General features: G+C 41.9%; 1 protein-coding gene across 1 annotated transcript in view; it reads right to left on the bottom strand.

Moving 5' to 3' along the window:
- Positions 1-19,143, bottom strand: part of LAPTM4B (lysosomal protein transmembrane 4 beta) — a 60,622-nt gene that overhangs the window by 16,388 nt on the left and 25,091 nt on the right. The window contains exons 4-6 of the mRNA XM_085053267.1: positions 18,849-18,971; positions 10,966-11,064; positions 4,264-4,359 (exon numbers count right to left, since the gene is read on the bottom strand). Coding sequence (XP_084909393.1) covers positions 4,264-4,359; positions 10,966-11,064; positions 18,849-18,971 — 318 coding nt within the window. The remainder of the gene's footprint in view (positions 1-4,263; positions 4,360-10,965; positions 11,065-18,848; positions 18,972-19,143) is intronic.

Here is a 19,143-nt window from a genome sequence, read left to right as displayed (position 1 = left end):
TTAGCCAATCTAAGACAAACTACAAGTCCTACAGCATTTACATACAGCCTATAAGAGTCATCACATTAGCATATAGGGTCTTGTTTCAAACCTTAGAAGAACTGCCTTTTTGGGATTTCCATCAGGCAGGTAAGGTCAGCCCTGGCCCTTGGACTTGCCTGGGCAGAGGGCATTGTTCAATCAGGAAGGGGGATTACCTGCCCTGGCCATACCATTGTCCTCTAGTTACTCTACAACTCGAATCTTGTTTTCATTTTAATCTCGCTCATATTTCCCATATTCTCATCATCTTTTGCAAGGCTATCATATCTGTAAGGCCTTCCTATTTCATCTTCCCCAACACCTTACTGCTATGCCAAGACCTCCTACAGACACCTCCAGAAACTGCAGGGAGAGAAGTGTTAGAAAAACACATAGAGGAGGGAGATCCATATTCCCAAGAGACTCTGATGTGACTGTTGTATGCAGCTGGATTCTCAGGTCCTCAGGAGCATAAGAGTGCCAGACCTTCCCCCCACCTGGGGTCCAGGCCATTCCCCTGCACAGCACCAGCTGCTTCCCCCATATCATAACACAGTCTGTTGATGGAGCCAAGCCAGGCACATTCATGTGGTGTCAACTTTGATCAAAGGTCACAGAAGGAGGATCTCGCACCTGAAAGGGGTTGCAGGAATATCCCATTCACAGCCTGCAGTGAGAGGTGGCATGTTTGTTCCAGATGGCACACTTGCAAAAAGGATGGCTTAAACCACTTACACTGAGTGACGAAAACCAGATTATCTGGCAGCTGCTAACAGGTTAGTTACAGTTCAGAACTATGAGAATTATTTATGAGAACCAGTTTGACTGGGGAACTAACTGCAAACTTTTGTGCTGGGAACAACAGAGCAAACAGGTAGCATGAAGCAATTCAGAGCACAGGGAATGCTGAATTTTCAGACAAAATCCTTCCATTAACAAGAAAGCATCCAGCTCTGGGGCCCTCATTGTAAGTAGGACATAGACCTGTTGGAGTGAGTCCAGAGGAAGGCCACAAAAATGGAGAAAAGAAGGCTCCAGGGAGACCTTATAGCACCTTCCAGTATCTAAAGGGGTCTACAAGAAAGCTGGAGTGGGACTTCTCACAAAAGCGTGTAGCAATAGGAGGAAGGGGAATAGCTTTCAACTGAGAGTAGGTGTAAGTTAGATATTAGGAAAAAATTATTTACTGTGAGGGTGGTGAGGCACGGGAACAGGTTGCCCAGAGAATCTGTGGATGGCGCATTCTTGGAAATATTCACGGCCAGGTTGGGTTAGGCTTTGAGCAGCCTGGTCTAGTGGAAGGTGTTCCTGCCCATGGCAGGGGGGCTGGAACTAAATGATCTTGAAGGTCCCTTCCAATCCAAACCATTCTGTGATTCTGTGATTCCATAATATTTAAGTCTTACTCTAAACTGTAGTAATTGTGCCCAGTCTCATATTTAAGCTTAGATTTTTACTTCCATTTGTACAGATTCTTTTAGCTAATGCTGATGACAAGCATATAAAAAAACCATCTCTGAACACAAGAATGCACCCTGCAGGTATGACCTGCAGCTCTGCTGGAATTCAGGTAGAAGGTTTGATTCTAAAAATGACACATTTATTTCCAAGAAGAGAGACATCAACTCATAACTTTTAAGGAACTTGTAGCTTATAATTTAAAGGCGTGTTGGTATAAAGAAGACCTGCTGAAACCAGTTTCCCAGCATTCATAAAAATGGAAAACCATCATTTTAATAGAAAAGTACACTTGAATGCTGGGAGAATATTATACAATTCAACAGACTGCAGTGACTTACCACAACATTTCAAAATTTTGTAAGGTTTCCTCAAGAGTTCTAAACTCTCACAGGTCCTCAGCGCTAAATTTTCAAAGCCCTACTCTTCCATGCTTCACTTTGAAACCATTTTTAACAAATAGTGTTGAGCCTACTTTTTTACAGTCATGTGGAGAAGGGGTTTTGTTTATGTTTCACAATGTAGACATATGGAAAAAATAATCTTCTTAAGTCTGTGATTTCAGGAGGTGGAGGGAGGGAAGAATTATGTTCTGACTCACAGTGGAGAATGACGGGGATTTAACCCCACACAGTGTCATTCCTTCTGAAGCTCAGCAAAGAGTAGAAGAAAGAAAGAGGCTGCCCAGGAGCACATCAGCTCCTCCAGCACATCACTGAGTGCACTGTGCTGGTGGGGCCCATGGAGCTTGTCAGGGAATGATGTGAAAGAGATGGATATGGACTGTGTCACCTAAGGGTGAAGGTGCTCATCCTGACTAGAAAGAAGTAGTCAGTCATGGGTTTGAATGAAGCTTGCCTCCACCTCAAATAAATAATTCAAAACCCAGGCTGTTAATGACTCTCCTCTTGCCTTTCTGTCTGTGCCTGAGAAAATCTTCCCCCGCAGCATTGCTCCTGAGCCTTTCCGTACTCACAAACAGGAATTTTTGAGTGATTGTTTTTTGGTTAGCTGATAAATTCCTAAACAGCTCTTTCTCATTTAATGCCATCTTATTGAACTTCACTAGAAAGATGCATCATACCTAAAGGAACAGATTATCACCTTATTAAAATTAAGGAAGTGTAAATAGGGGGGAAAGGAAGAAGAGTCCAATGGTACGACCACTAGCTAGGAATGCACAACCTTTCTTAAAACTGCTTCTGCTTTAGATGTCTTGTAAAATCAAGACAAGCAGAGTTAAATTAAAGGCTCAGTATAACAATGTCATCTGTGAATAGGATAAAAGGGCTTCCTTTTCTCATAAAAACATTTGGTAATTCTAAGTACAAAAGTACTGAGAAGAGATTTGGTAGCCAGACATCTCTGAAAAACACTCTTTTGTTTTATGAAGTCAGCAGTGAAGCAAGTGGTTTTAATGTAACTTTTTAAATGTAAGTTTAGTTTCCCAGATAATCCAGCTGACAGTATCCCACTATCGAGCCTGCCAGCTCTGTGGGTTGTAGAACAATGTTTGAAGCTGAGTTATAGCTACCTACAGGCTGAATGAAAGAGCTATCAAAATTATTTCACATAAAACTCCTGGTTTTATTCAAAGTATATTCCAGTAAAGAAAACAGTAATACTTCTTAGCTTTCAATAAATCCATGTTTTGATACTTAAATGTCCTGGTTGCCAGCTCTGATCATGGTCTGTAAAACTTGATTTTCTTAAAGCTTTAGGTATAGAAGATAAATAACTATGTAAGAGTTACATCTTTCATGTAAAAGTAGCGAGTTTCCTAAGCCCTTGTGGCTGCAAGGGAATCACTCATTCAGAAGGATTATAGTTGACAGTCTAATACCTCAGTGTGTGGAGACCACCCACAACTAGGAAAACCTTAGGAAGGCAATCCTGGGATTTTACCCAGATGTTACAAAAGGCCAAGTTCTGCTGCTCTTATTCTGTTATGTAAATGGTGTAAAGACCCTTGTTACATAAGCCAGTGGGTCACCCCACGGGTTGATCTGGCACAGTGCCCTCTGTGTGTAGCTTGGGTGAAACTGAGCTGCTCCATGGCAAAACCACTGCAAACAAAATTGCCTCTTTTTCAGAGACTCTTTCTTCCTATATTCCTTCAGTGCCTTCTGCAAAAAGCAAGACATTGCTTAGCACTCACGCCCTCCACATGTGCATGTCAGCACTAAACTACCATAAAGTGAACTGATGCCTTCCATTCTTTGAGGTTAAAATCTGTTTATTAATTTCTTTCATGTTGATCTTTGTTTCATTTGGTCTCCTTACCATACATACAAACCCCATTATGCACTGGGAAACAAATCACTGAACTTTTGTTGCCTTTTAGCTCCTCTCTGTGAGTTTGTAAAGCACTACACCAGATGTTCAGTGTCCTAAATCACAGTTTCTATAGATAAATCCAAATTTCACAGCACATGTAGACCATGGCATCCTTGAGTCCTAATCAGTTTCCCCACTGTCCAGGTCATCACACAGCTGGAGAGCTCAGAACTGGGGATCATTCCTGGGGCCACAGGATAAACTGTGGTTTATGATTAACACATATTCTTTAACAGATTATATGCATAAAATAAAACCCGTATTTTAGCAATAGATGTGATTTGCAACCATTGCTCGCCAGTCTCTTGAGCTTCAAGTCCAAACATCACCACCAGATGAGGACTCTCAAAGGAATTAGGGTGGTTAACTAAAAAGTCAGAAATTAATATAAAATAAAGCCTTTAAATGCATAATATTAGATAAATGTTTATGATCTAACATCCTTACCGCAGTGTCATTGGTGGTAATGTACACCAACACATCTGAGTTGTTTCTGCCATTAATGTATCGGTAACAGTTCCACACGCAGCTTATCAAGTAACCCTGCAAAGAAAAGGATTTATTATTCTGTGCAGAAAAGAGCATTTCCATTCTTTATAAATATGACTATCAGCATGATAGAAGCATGGATCAGTCACCTCCCTGGTTGCAGTGACTGTGAGAATATGTGGGGGCTCTGTGAGTAATCCAACACCATTCCTCATACTGATAGAATTGGGGTTCTTTAGTCTTGAGAAGAGAAGGTTCTGGGAGACCTTACTGTGGCTTTCAATATATAAAGGGGGCTTATTAGATCAGTGTATTCTATGTGACTGGAATGGTCTGGGGTCTTGCTATTCTTGCCTGACTAGAGAAAATTGCCAAAGTAAAAGTTTTTATTGACACATGAAATTATTTCTGACCTTTTAAACACTGCTAAAAATACTTTTTTTTTTCCAGTGTAAAACAAAAAAAAAAATCTGTAACAGCAGCAATAAACCTACTGCAAGATTATAAACTTCATTGCTTTTGTTCTTGGAGCTTGGGTAGTGCTGCTGCCTGTCAAACAACTAGTTGTCTCCACTTTATTAACTGGTTGGGCAAAATGCTCGCAGCCATCTCCTTTCGTGATCAGGAGAGATTCCAGTTTGGGCAGCAGAGACGAACCAAGTGATTGTAAGGAAGATAAGAGGCAGGAAGGTGTGGAGGAGCAGGAGTCAGATCCACAGGATATCAGCTCACAGGACTAAAGCAGTTCTCTCTGGAGCTTTCTGCTTCCCATGTAATCACGCATGATGGTGATGAGGAGAAATTTGTGTTTTGATAGTGACCAACTTATATTTCTACTCTGTAGGTTACACAACAATTCTTCCACAAATCTAACACATGCAGATTAAACTGCCAGCACTGAATTTGCACATGTGTCTCACTGAGTGAGTCATACTTTGTGACTCACTTGCACTGATGGCCTTCCAAAACCCTCTAATCCCTTTGAGCTGCCCTGTGCTTCCTCTATCTCCAGAGCTGACACACATGAGCTATGTTTTTCAGGATGTCACATGACTCACTGATGGCTTGCTTGCAGATCAGGAAGATTTTTTTTCCACCAAGGCTGAGCCGGCTAAAATCTGGTAAATTTCCTTCCTCTTTTTTTACAGCATCTTACAGACCCTTGATTGACTTGGAGGTGTTGGAGACTTTGACAACAGTTTTGGCTATCAAATGCAGAGAGCAAAAGGCTTCTGGAATGAGCTAAGTCCCAAGGGAAGATTAGACAGGCTCTACAGCCCAAGCTGCGTGTTGTGCAAATCTGCCCCAGCCTACCGAAACAAGTAAAGGCACATACATGGAGAACTGCATCTTTTCCAGAATTAAGCAAAATGTCATTGTTAATTTTAAGTGGTAATAAGTAGTTCAGTAGATTTTGATGCTCAGGTACTGTAGGCTGGAAAAGGCATAAGAGCCAATGCAGAATAGAGACTGAATATAGTACAACTCTGTGGGGACACAGCCTGTCTTATAAGGAACCCTTTACATTAAGCCTACCTATTTGCAAAACTATTTACATACTACTTCTGTCAAAATCCAAAGTGAGGGAAGCGCTGTTTTGGAAAATACAATCCTGTCTGGGAGAAGCTAGCAGCAGATTTATTTTCGAATGCAGCCATTCCATTACATGTGGTGAATAAAACACCACAGTGAAGTCCTACAGCTGTCCCAGCTCTGAACCCTAGCTCTAATCAGCCCTGCTCCTGCATGCATGGGCTGTTTCTCAGTGGGTGAGGTCTGTTCTTTGAATTAAGGTGGTTATCAGCCAGCACACACCAAGGAATTGGCCCCAAGACACTGACCCGTATGATGGAGAGCGGCAGCAGCTCGGAGCACGTCCTTGGTCAAGTGATTTGGACATGTGCTGCTGGCCTGCAAATCATGAGTCACAGAAACTTCTTTTCCTCAGTCTGTAACTTTATTTAAGCTTGCTCCTAATAATTATTTTCTACCAATACTGCTGCACCGTTAAATGGGGTTCCTGATTCAGTTACCAACTTTCTTTCCTGGAAGACTTGGCTGAGGTTTCAAATACTGCTTTAAAATGTGTGGCTGGACTCACAGTATATAAATATATTGATTTTTATCTCAGGAGACGAATGCTCGTATTTGAAATCGGCCCTACATGAAAGGCCTGAATTCCCCAAGGCCACCTTAGTGAATCTCCTGCATACTGCAGCACAGACTGGTGACAGACACTTTTTGGGGGAAGTTGCCTCAAGCAACCACCACGAGAAAGGACAGGTGTGCAAGGGCTGAATGTAGAAACAAGCACTGAGCCTGCTTCTAACCAGCTTTCAGTCTTCCCTTTGGATCGTGGGAAATTGAGACCCCAAAGAACTGAAACCCACAAAACTTTGTCACCTGCCTCTCACTGTTGCAGTTGCAGATGTGCTTGTTAAGCTGCATAACAACAGTAATGTACTGCAGACCTGTGCTCATCAGACACGCCTGCGCAGATGACTGACCAGCATTTTTGTGGAAATTCGAGGTTGTTGTATTGTGCAGCTTCTTGTAACACAGCAAGGGAGAGTCTGTGCTGATCTGGGTCACAGTAGCCCTCTGGGTAACCCCTCTTTGGCAGCAAGTGCAGGGTGAACACCACAGACCCAGCAGAGCCCCCCGGGTTAGTAGCTGCCTGCACTGAATCCCATTTGACTCCCCAGCTGCTTTGAATTTTCTGTTTACAGAGCTGGGATGCACTTCAGTAACTGGTGAAAATGACATAAAGATTTCTACACAAAGTGAAATTTTTGTGAAGATTTCAGAGGAATGCTAATGGCACACCAATTGACTACATGTATTTCCCATATTGGTGTTACAGAAAGAGAAACAATGGGTGCTGATATAATCTGCAATTAAATCAATCCTCTCAGCACACTAGAATGTGTATCTTGTGAGTATAAAAAGGCTGTACAAGAACAACCACTTAGAAATTAAAGAAATGCTGTGATTGGAAAGAATTAATGATATCAAACCATACCATTGGTCTGCAACGATTTAAATGGCACCTTATGGGAGCCAGGACATCAGCCATTGGCTCACAGTCACACACACTGATGTATGCAATTTAAAGCAATTGACCCCAGATTTAGTGATGCTTCTCCCATAAGTATCCTGTCATCAGCAAGCCCAGTGCTGAGACTTGTCCTAGGCTTTTGTGGAACAGCTGGCAACCTTGTGGCTATGTGTTAGCCATTCCTGGGAGTGAGGAGCAGAGCTTGGCTCTTGGGGCTGGTCTCAGCTGCTGCTCCCTCAGCCCTGCAGGAAGGTAGAAGACACCAGGTGATGTGTTGCAGGTCAAGGATCCCCCTTGCCAGGAGGCTCCCCTCGGGCTGAGATACCACATCTCACAGGATGAGCACAGAACTTCTTTCCATATAACTCTTTCCCATCTGCTGAGGACACCAGGACATGCAGAATGGTCTCACCTCCAGGCTCAACAGCTTGTACATGCAGCTTATAGGCACATTGTGGAGAATGGAGAACAGTGCTAATATTCAGTCTGCTGAACACCAGCCTGTCTCACTGAACTGGAATACCTTTTGGCTGTCCTGCTGGCAGCTACCTCTTCCTACCTACTTTTCAGGAAGAGAAAGAAAGAAGAAAAGAGACCATACTCTGAAGCTGCAGAGTGCTCAGGGCAGCCTGGGGGAAAGGTTTAATCTGGTTGTGTTTGCGTTCATCTGAGCTCATTTGGGCCTAAGGAGCTTCCCCATGGTGAGGAAGTTGATGCCTCAACTGTTCTGTCCCAGCAGCTGGGGCTGGCTGGAGGAAATCAAGGCCCTCTTCTCCAAGCCAGCTGCAGAGGAGGACATGATTCAAAAGCCACTGTGTTGGCTATATGCCATTTGAAGTCGTGTACGTGTATATAAACACATTTGTGCTGCTGGATATCCTTCCTCAGCCAAATAAGAAACACCTATGTTTCATGGTATACAACTTCTGTTTCTAGACAAAGGTGGTGAATGGAATAACACATTTTGGTCTACTCAGGAAAGTGTTCTGTGTGAAACCACCTGAAATTCCCATTAGGTGCTTCAGATCCAAGTAAATCACAAGGACTAAAATGACAAGTGCTTGTGTGTGGTTAGGGCTTGCTTTCTTACCACCCTCTCTTGTCTCACTTCCCTTTTCATAAACCCATGACTGCAAAACACAAACCCAACACCTAATACTACATAATCTTGCTTTCTGATCAGTAGTGTTTTCCTATGCACGTAGCTTCACCCAAAACAAAAGTGTCATAATACCAAATATTTCTGAGGAATTAGGTAATTCTGTTTTGCATTTCCCATCAGTTGAATGAAGCTTTTCCTACTGCAGCTTTTCCTAGGTCACAATGCTTTGGTTCCTCTCCCTATTTCTAGTTGAACTCCAGAGGGAGATGAAGCTCAGGCATATTTTTTATACACAGTACCTTTTCAGTTTCACTATATAAACGTGGTACCATCTGTTAAGTCTATCAGTGATAAAATGTGATGCATCTGTGTGTGTTCAGCTTTCATTTTATAGAGCAGATCCTGTAAATCTGCATAGCAGCTCATCTGGAAACATAAATACAAATGAAAATTCTAACTGGAATTTAGCATGTGTTTTTGTGTGAGTCACATTTTTTGTGACTCATTTATATGATAATATGTTGCTAGAATGAGCATTATATGAGCCACATATACTCTTGGAAAAAACACATTACCACTTTAAAACAAAATGAGTTTTTCGCACTATTAATTTCTTAGGTTCCTTGTCTCTGTAGTAAGAATTTTTACCATTCCAATTTTCATTGCCTTTTTTTTTTTAAAAAGCTTGAAGCTTCCTTGACATATTTAGCCAATGAAACACCAGACACATGTGGGGTAAAAATGAGCTGTTGGTTGCTGTTGGTTGTGGAGAAATTTGAAGAACACATTCCTTGTGGAACCTGAAAGATCTGTGTATTCATTAAATTCACACATATTTCTTAGAAGTGCAAATAAAATCAACCGTATGGTTGTGAACATAAAAGGCCAGAAGGCTAAACTGCATTGCTAAATCACAGAAGAAAAGTGAGCACAGCTTCCAACAGCACCTTAATACATCCCATCTATTGGGTTTCTTTCCCCAGTTTTGAAGTAGCTTCAATACCCAAATCTACCTCTTTTGCCACAGTAGCTTCCCCTGTATATGTTGTCAAATGTGTTGTCTGGAAGCAACATCTTTGGTGTCACTGTGACTCTTCGGGACTTCTCTAACCTAATGCGTAATTGCTCTGCAGAGAGAGCAAGACTAATCTGAAATGAAGTCCCACACGAGAAATACAAAACCAGCAGCTCTGTGCTGTGAGAAACTGGCAGAAGGGTGCAAGAAGAGGGTAAACATACCAGCATACTTTACAAGAGGTCCAACACTCAGGGCACTAGTTGGAGTCACAAGTGCTTGTCTTACACTGATTTGTCTGATTTTATTCTGAGCTCCTTCTGAACTTCTGACCCACGGCAGGTGGGGGCTGGTCTCACCGGACAATCAACCCAGATGTGGTAGTTTCACAAGAGACCTTTCTGGCTGCTCTGGGTGATGCAACTCTCCCCTTTGTCTGGTACCTACCACCTCCAGCCCTCTCACCCTATATGGTTTGCATAACAGCAAAAAAATTCTCATTCCCTATGTCCTTTTGTTGTCTGGTCTGACAGTTCTTTACATTGTTCCTCCCAGGTTGGATTGCTTGGATTTATTTACCTGCTCTACAAAATCCTTTCTGAGATAGGGCACCAGAAGGGAAGTCATGCTTCCAGAGGTGGTGGGCATCAAAACTGGCTAAGAAATTATACAATTTATATATTTTTTTCCTATTTCTTAATATTCAGCATTTGATTTACTTGTTTGACCAGAAATGAGCAGTAAGGTAATATTTTCACAGGTCTATCTGTTACAGCTACAAGACCCCTTTCACAGATGGTCAATGCTTACTTCAGAGCCCACGGCAGTGTTTGGGAAACAAGAGCATGCTTCCTCTATGTCCACTACTTAGAATTTTTCACACTGAGTTTCCCTGCCATTTCATTGTTCAGTCACTCCGTTTCACGAGATTCTCCTGCAAACATATCTTGGCTAATTGTTTTCCCTATTTTGAATGACATTACAAAAAAAGGTTAGATTCCTTTCCCCCTCCCAGATCTCTTATGAATGCATCCAACTGCATGGGTCTCAGTGTTGGAAAGACAGATAATTTATCCTTATTCCCTATTCCCTAACTACAGTCTGTGAGATTACGTTTTCTCTTCTCCCTACACATCTTAGGGTGTTTTTTAAAGCTTTTGATGGGAGACACTGCCAAACACCTTTTGGAAAAACAAGAAGTCTGTGTCAACAGGCCCTCCTTTGTCCCCCAGTTGATCCACTGCTTCAAAGAACTCATAAGGCATGAGTTCCTCCTACAAGCATCACCCTTCCCCATTGCAGCCTGTATGTTCTTGTGTCTGTGAGATTTTCCATATTTTTCTCGTGACATCTGTAACCCTGTTTTGTATAGCTATCAGGCTGCCTGAGCTGTAGTTACCCAGACCTCTCCTAAAGACAGACCTCCCAGCAAGCGACATCCCACCCATGACCAGAAGCAGACTTTATACACAGTAATACACTTACCTTAAAAGCCAAAATGATACTTATGAAAAGGAGGATAATCACAACCAGACACGTAGGGTTCACAGACATAATCTCTTCCTTGTAGGGAAAATTGTTGGGCTGCATAAGCAAAAATAAGCATAACACTGTGAGTCAATCTCACAAGTCATTTAAGAGCCATTCAAGTAGTGCATTCTATAATCAACAGCTTACAAAGCCTTCTGTGATCTACTAAAGTGGGAGCTCTCTGCACCAACAACCAGTTTCAGTAAGTTTAGCTACAACAGACATTGTGAAGACTCAGCTGGCAAAGGTTCCCCGAAGGGCTGAGGGATTTGCTTTTTGCTTTGGATGTGGTGTGGGCTCTCTTTTCCTCAGTGCACACTGGGTTTGTATCTGACACAAACTAGCAAGAGACTGAGAGCTTTGCAGCAGGAAATCTCCCACCACGGGAAATGGCAAGTAAATCTCGTACTTACTTAGTAATAATTACGCTGGCACTGCTTGAGAAAGAACAGTGGCAGCTCTTTCCAGAAAGTCAAAGCAGGAAAAGCTGGACAGCATAATCCTTTCACCTTAATATTTGATGACATTTCAAAATACACTGAGTCTATTCCACTCCATCTTATTTTTGTTAAATTTGGACTGCTCCTCTAGGAGCACTTGTTAGTGCTGCTATGTGTGTGTCCCATGGAGGCACAGGTCCTACAGGGGAGCCACACCATGATTTCAAGCTGAAATGTGCCCCAGGCCCTTCTCTTACTGCATACATGAAATAGAGATGACAGAATGAATCTTCCTGCTTAGTACAGGCTCTAATGACTTATAGTTGTGAATCATTTTGGGAACAGTGACTGAAAAACAGCCTCTAGAAATGTTTTACTGTATTTTTTCACTGCTTAAAAACTCCACACCCTTTAAAATGAATGTTCCAAATACTTCTAAAATATTGCAAGACAAAAGTTCCTGTTTCAGTTAGAATAAACCATTGTTCAGAGACAGAGCTGTTCTCCACAAAAGATAGCTGCACTGCAACAGTAGCTCATTATATCTGAATGCAATAGTTCCTTCCACACAACTCCCTTTTCCCTTACAGGTCTAATTACTTAACCAGGCCAGCTCTGCATCCTTGTCAGGACAATTAACTAGACCGAGCTATAACTGTATTCTTGGCAATGATGGTGTAAATCCAGAGTAACCCCTTAATAACCCTTATTCCAGCACTCAGTCCAGTGCATCAGGAAATTATCTTTTTTTTTTTGACAGCTGCTACTGAGACTAGCTCTTTATTTAGCGCTTCCATGAACTGTTCAGAATGTTTAACATCAACAGCAGCTGTAACCGTTTGCAGATAAATGTTACATAAGCACATTTTCCGCTTCTTGACAGCAATGTTTCTGTTCCTGTACTGAATTTCGTGGCTGAAGTTTTTATCAAGTTCTTCTTTGTCGAAGTACAGCTTTTATAGTGAACTAGCTTGCTTCAGTGTTACTGCTTTTTTTTTCCCCACAGAAGGTTATTCTAAATATAGTGGATACAGTCACCCAAAGATCAAGAAAGCAAGAGTATATGCCAAGAAATGGTGCACTGGAAAATCAAACAAAAACCTTATATGCATAAAATTTAAGTATTAATGCCCCAACCTGCTCTCCCGCTTGCAGGAGGGAGACTGCAAATTAGAAAGTTAGAAAGTCCAGTCAGTCAAGGATAGTTACAGTAAAGCTGTACCCAAATGATTTCTTCAGTACTGACCTACCATTAAAAAAATAGTCAAAATAGTTTGTGAATGTAATAAAAAATTCTTATTAAAACTTTGGTTCTCCTACACACCGTTTTTTGGGAACCAGTCAAAGACTGGATGACGGAGTGCTGCGTTCTTGGCCATAATCTAAGGGCCTGTTTCCAGACATCAACTCAAATGGGATTTGCATAGGAGCAAGAGCAGGGCAGGAAAATGACCAAGAAAGTTGTCACTACTCTGAAAAGCAGGAACATTGGCTGGAGCCATGAACCCTGGTCAAGTCTGGGGCAGGATGTGCTGCTCAGCAGTACCTGGCCTTCCCTTATATCAGCACCAGCTTCTCAGCAAATAATTTAGCAAAGCCAGGAGAGCACATAAGGAACAAATACTGTGGTTTGGCCCCTTCAGGCTCAGCTTTCTGAGTCTCTGTCCTGAAGAGATGAGAGGTGTAAGCAGCCGCAGTGAGGTGGCAGGTGCTGCACCCATGCCGTGGTCGCCCCCACCCATAGGTGCCTGGGAGATCTTGGTGCAAGGTGTGAAAACTGAAGTCAGTCTGTTCTGGAGCTTCCAGGCTTAGACAAAGCTTTCAGGGCTGTGATGGATAGCCCAAGAGCATTGGGGCAACGTGGAAGAAACCCCTTTGTCTTTTTTTGCTAACTGGACTAGGCTGGCCTATGAGCAGTACAATCTAAAGTCACAACTACAAACCCCTTCAGTGCTGTAGGAAAAACAAATTATAAAACCTGCAGCTTTTGGCAAAGAAGAAGGAAAGACAGTAGGAAGCCTCAACTGGCTCTAGTCTCACCTGGTACAAGGACCACCATGGAACTGGCGCTACCAAGCAGCCATTGGGGTCCCATCCCACGGCAGCAACCATTCCCAAAATCTCATTAATTCCCCCAGAAAACAGGTACCAAAAGTGGTTCAGATGAATCGAACCACTGGCCTTCACTGACTGTGGTGATGAACTTAAACACTGATATGAATGCATGACATGGGACAAGAAATTCTGCTCTTGCTTTGGAGGTTTGCTCTCCTGTGGGAAGATCAGTAGCTTAAATCCTGCTGCTGGGAAGGTTCCAAGCACTAGGCTTGGTGCTGCAACTTCTGGAGAAAGATCAGTGTCAAATGTTGTGCAAGATTTGATGCAGCTGTGACTGAAATACATCTGGGTGGGAAAAATCAAGCCTATCACTGCAAATACAGGAGTGATTTTGCAGCAGAACATGATGAAATTTTCTATACAAACAAAAGGTAGTTGTAATGGTGTTGCACTGGCATGCTGAAGTCATAATTAAAGTGACATTTATAACCTTGTCACGGACATGGAGAAGGCTGCATGCATAATAATATACCTGATACACTTCTAATTAAAAAAAAGATACTACTTATTCATATCAAAGCCCCATTAGACACATAAAAAGAATCTAAAACTTGAATGAAAAGTACATTTCCACTGCATTGGTATTGTACAAATGCACAAGAAGAATAAAATGACAAAGGCTAAAGCCATTTCTCATTCCCTCAGCCTGCTTGCATAACCTTTCATGTCTTCCTTCCCCTTGGACCACAAAAAATCCGTTTTAAAATATCATGTGGATTGTCATTTCAAGTTACAATCCTCCAAGTACCAAAATCTTACAAAAATTGAAAGAAAACAGCAATGTGTCTGTAGAATTTGTAAAGCTCTGCTATGAAGTTAGTGATACTTCTTTGGAATAATAAAATGGCATTAAAAATGTCAGAAAGGATATTTCAGTTTTAAGCTTTAGTTTATAGGGAAAATTTCTTTAGGTTTAATCTCTTTTATGTTCTCTAGACGTTTCTCCATGGATTTAAAAGCACGACTGATACCACCTGAATTGTTAGGCAGCAGCATTGAAGGCAGACCCACAGTAAAGCTACTTAATATACTCTGAAATTTTGTTTAGATGAACTGTCATAGTCCTGTACTTTGATTTTAAAAAAAGTTTGCATAACTCAGTTGCAGACCAGCCTGTTCTGCACCTCTGCTTCAATCCATTTCATATACTGTTATCAGATGACAGAGGATGAAATGTTTAATTTGAAGGCTTTAAAACACCCATATTTCAAAGATTTAGTGGGGTTAAAGGAACAAAATGTGCTTTAGGTCAAACTGCTTTAGACCTCTACTGCCCCAAGAACCAAAATTATTTTTATTTTACACACTGGATTTGCCATATGCAAAGGTTTTTGCTTTTTAAATGACAATGACCAAGACATCCAATGTAACTCTTAGAAACTTTGATCACGTGATCACCATAAAACTTACCAAATGCAAGATATGTAGCATTTACTTATTTTACACGACCCTTCATGCTAAGATGCTCTTGCAATCTACGGCAATTAAGATGCACACCTGTGTGCAGCTGGGTATCAAAAGGCAACAAAAAGTTTCCAAAGCCACTGCTCCAAGGAGCGAAGCAGCCAGTACAGACTGCTGTTACCAAACACCCTGTGAACACAATTGCAACATTTTCAGCTATAGCCCTGCCCAGCTTATTGATACGTCCTCATCATCTTGCTAAAAGTACATGAAGAGTTTCACAGTAATAGATAATGATCCCAGATACTAGTGAAGGAAGCAGAAATGGTTAAAGACACAGGGTTTTCATCACCTTAGAGCAAACAAAAAATTCTTCTGAGACTGCTAAATGTATTCTGTTACCTAATGCATGGCTTCTTCCAGATATTCAATAATAGGTTTGAAGAAAAATTGGGATATTTCATTTACCTTATGGAGTTGTGCCCCCCAAAATATCATTCCCCAAACGCAAAGCAATTTTAGAGGAACAGAAACTCTCAGACAGCCAGGAAGAAACACAATCGTTGTTTCCTGCCTACCCTGGCAGACCAATGCACAGGGCTTGAGGGCAAGTCAACTCTAGGGCTCATTCACAAACCATCAGGGTGGATCACACCCAAATGGCACTGCATTGATGGTGCTCTTGCTTGCATTTAGTTTCATCTTGCCCCATGTCTGAGGCTCTGATAACACTGGATGTGCCCTTCACATTTCCCCTTTGCTTCTGCCCACTCAGCCAGAGTGTATTTACTCTGATCCAAATGTAAGAACCTTATGCAAACTGATGTAGCCCTTCCAGGTAAAGGTAAAAACGGGTTCCAGTTGAGCCATTTTTAATTGGGACCACAGCTAAGACACAGGAGGCGTAATCAGCTTCAAAGCACATGCAGAATAGCTTCAAAACTTTGTTGAACAGGTAAAATTAACTATTCAAAATTAATCACAGCTCTTGGTAGTTTTTCCCCATCACTAATCTCCAATGTGAATGACAAAATACAAACTAATCCTTGTTTCTAAACGAATTTAACTTGGACTAGCTTCCAGCTGCTCATTAGCATTATGCCTCACATCTAATTTAAATAGCCTCTTGATACCTCATTATTTTGCATGTGAGACCTCTAATGGCACTACCTCTTGGTCTTCTTTCTCGATAAATGAAGCAGGAAAAGCTGATTGTCTTTCATTATACTACAATATAACCAGCTTTTATATAGTTTTTTTGAGGAACTTTCCTGCATGTTCTCTGAGTTTCAAGCATTGCTTTTTACAACCAGACTCCATAAATAGATGGAGAAAATCCACATTACCAACAGAGAAGGGAAGGCTCCTTTCCATTATTATTAATTGCTCCTTTTTCTGTCCACAAATCCCAAGAGCAATTTTTGCAAACAGCAAAACAACCTAGGGACTCTAGTTTTGGCACTTAAATCCCTAGGCTGCTTACAGGGTCAGTGTATCTCAGGTGCAGTTGTCAAACCATTTGCTCATCTGTATTGCTCAGGCTTTTACATCTTTTTGCATTTATCTCTGTAGCACACATTAGTGGCTGAACTCAAGTTCTCAGGCAGTCTAGCTCAGTGTCAGCCACAGGTTTTATTAGAAGTGAATTTGCTGGGAAAAGTCACAAGTACTGCCACAGGGAAATGCAGAGATGCACTCTCTCTGGGCAATGCAGGGTAGGGTCTTCCAGGGAATGACACAGAACAGCCAGATTATACTCCTGCTCACAACCTCCCACCAAAGGACTCAATCCCTCTAGACAACGAGCCTGGAGAAGCTCTCCCATGGCTGACATTACCTTTTGTGAAGTGCCTCTTGGTTCCAACATTATTAATGGAAGTCTGGAGGAGCGTGAAATCTACTGCTGATTCGTGGAGACCTTCCTCTACCCAAAATAGAAACTCACTGGCAGATGGTCAGCTTGACCACGACCCTTTGCAGTCTGTCAGCTAACCTCTCCTAATCCATGTGATATATCCTGTATTGATCTAGTGCTTTATTGCTGCTCTGAGCATCATGCTGCGAAGTCAAACATCTCATGAAAGTCCATTATGCCCCTGCCCATCTTTATTGACTAAGTCAGTAATCTTGTCAGTGAAGGAAAATGAGTTTGCCTGCAGGACTGATTTTCCATGAAACTGTGCTGGCAGTCATTAATCATTTTTCTCTGGCCTAATCCTTTATCAATTGACTATCCTCTCAGCCCCAGCCCTTCTGTTATTACTCTGCTGGGTAGCAATGTCAGGCTAATCAGCCTATAATTATCCTGGAAATCCCCCTTGCCCTTTTGAGCACTGACAGTTTAGCACTCCTGAAGTCCTGTGGCATTTCATTACCACTCCAAAATATGATTTACAACAGCAAGACAAAGATGTATGCAACCAAAGATTCTAACACTCCAGAACAGCAATACAGACCAGAGCGCTCTGCTCCACCATACCCAATCTCTTCCAAGGCCTCCTCCTTCTGTTTCTGCTACAGAAGGGCCTATGATTTTTTTATCTGCAGGAAGTACAGTGATGTTTTAGCACACATTTCAAGAGGAACAGCTGCTCTTTGTCCTTCCAGTGAGTCAGATCCAAATGCAGCACCAGATTTTCAGCAGAAGAGCAGAGGCTTTTCAGTGCACATTTCCCACAGCCTGCTTTTGTCCCTGTTATGTTCTTGTACAGTGACCAAGACTGAGCAAAACCTGGCTACGACTCATGCTCTGGGAAGCATGGGGAGTTCCTGCAGCCACACAGATGCTTGTCCTGCCACAAGAGCATGGCTGCTACCGATGCAGCAGCAAGGGACTGTAGGCACAGAACAGGCAGGAGAACTCCAGCAGCGGCAGTGCCAGTTTTAGCACTCACCAAACCATGGCTATAATCTGCTCTTTTCCACTTGTATCTCTGAGAACCTTTTGATTTATTCCTCTGCTACTCTTCCAGTGTTCTGTCAGCTGTGAATGCAGGTGGGTGTTAAGTAAGATGAAGGATAACAGGCTCCTGATGCATCCCAGCTCTCACTGGCATTGACACATTGCCTCTTCTGCAGATTTGTGCAGCTACTTATCTGCCTGCTGTTTCTCATTACCTGTTATTTATACCAGCCAGCTTTCCGTCCACACAACAAAGTTCACAGCCAAGCTAATCTGTATTCAGGTTCTCAAGGCAGATTTTCAGAGACATTTGCAGCACTGGCTTCTCCAGAGCTCTGCGACTCCACGTGAGCCCTGCTGGACATGGGACGTGGTCCTGTGATGAGACAGAGGCGTGGGCTCTTGTCTTTGCTCTGGGGGGTTGTGATCATATCTTGTACACTGATGCAACACTGACCATAGATGTTTGGCCAAAGCAGAACAAGAAGAGAGTCTCTAAATGTCCCTAGGACAGAATCCAAAATATTTTCTAGCAAAACCAAACCTACACTCAATCAAACTCCTGCCTAATGAAATGTATTATACCTACTGAATAAATTAAAAGGAGCAACAAAATATCTTTGAAATAGCACCAAAAATAAGCCACTGAATAACTGAATATGAAAACAACGAATGCAAAAGCAATTTTTTATCATCTATGTCTTGTAATATGAATCTCATTCTAAATGAATGGTGCTGAGAGCTTTGACGTCATTGCAAAACTTCAGAGCTTTTTGCAAATATTGTAGTAAGTTAGTAGTAATGCAGTAATGTAACCTTGCAAGGATTTTGAATTCAGACTGGCAAGGACTGAGAGAACATCTCAGGAACTGTATGAGAAGGATACCACTGACTAGAAATACAAGACAAACACTGCATCCTACAGAGTTTTTTCCCTAAAGCCTGCAAAAGCTTGTGAACATGAAGTGATTTACCAGTTGACGGAGGTAGTCCTGAATTGTGCTGGGATAAACGAGTACACTGATGGCAACCAACGTGTTGAGAGCAAAGTCAAAGATCTGGTAACAGAAGAAAGGGATGATCCAAGCTGCATGTTGCTAAAAAGGAAATAAATAAGAAACTCATCAGCCATAAGTTAAAATAGAGGGATAGATGTCTTTCTAGAAGAATCTAATGAATATTTGACATTATGCAGAATTAAATCAGCTGAAAGAAATATGACATTCAGCCAGAAAGGTTGGCCAAGGCAATTTGGCTGCTGAACTGCAG

Source organism: Lichenostomus cassidix, chromosome 2, assembly GCF_008360975.1.
Source record: "Lichenostomus cassidix isolate B80296 chromosome 2, HeHo_3.0, whole genome shotgun sequence".
Classification (NCBI taxonomy): Eukaryota; Metazoa; Chordata; class Aves; order Passeriformes; family Meliphagidae; genus Lichenostomus; species Lichenostomus cassidix.
This window is presented reverse-complemented; position numbering and strand designations above follow the sequence as displayed.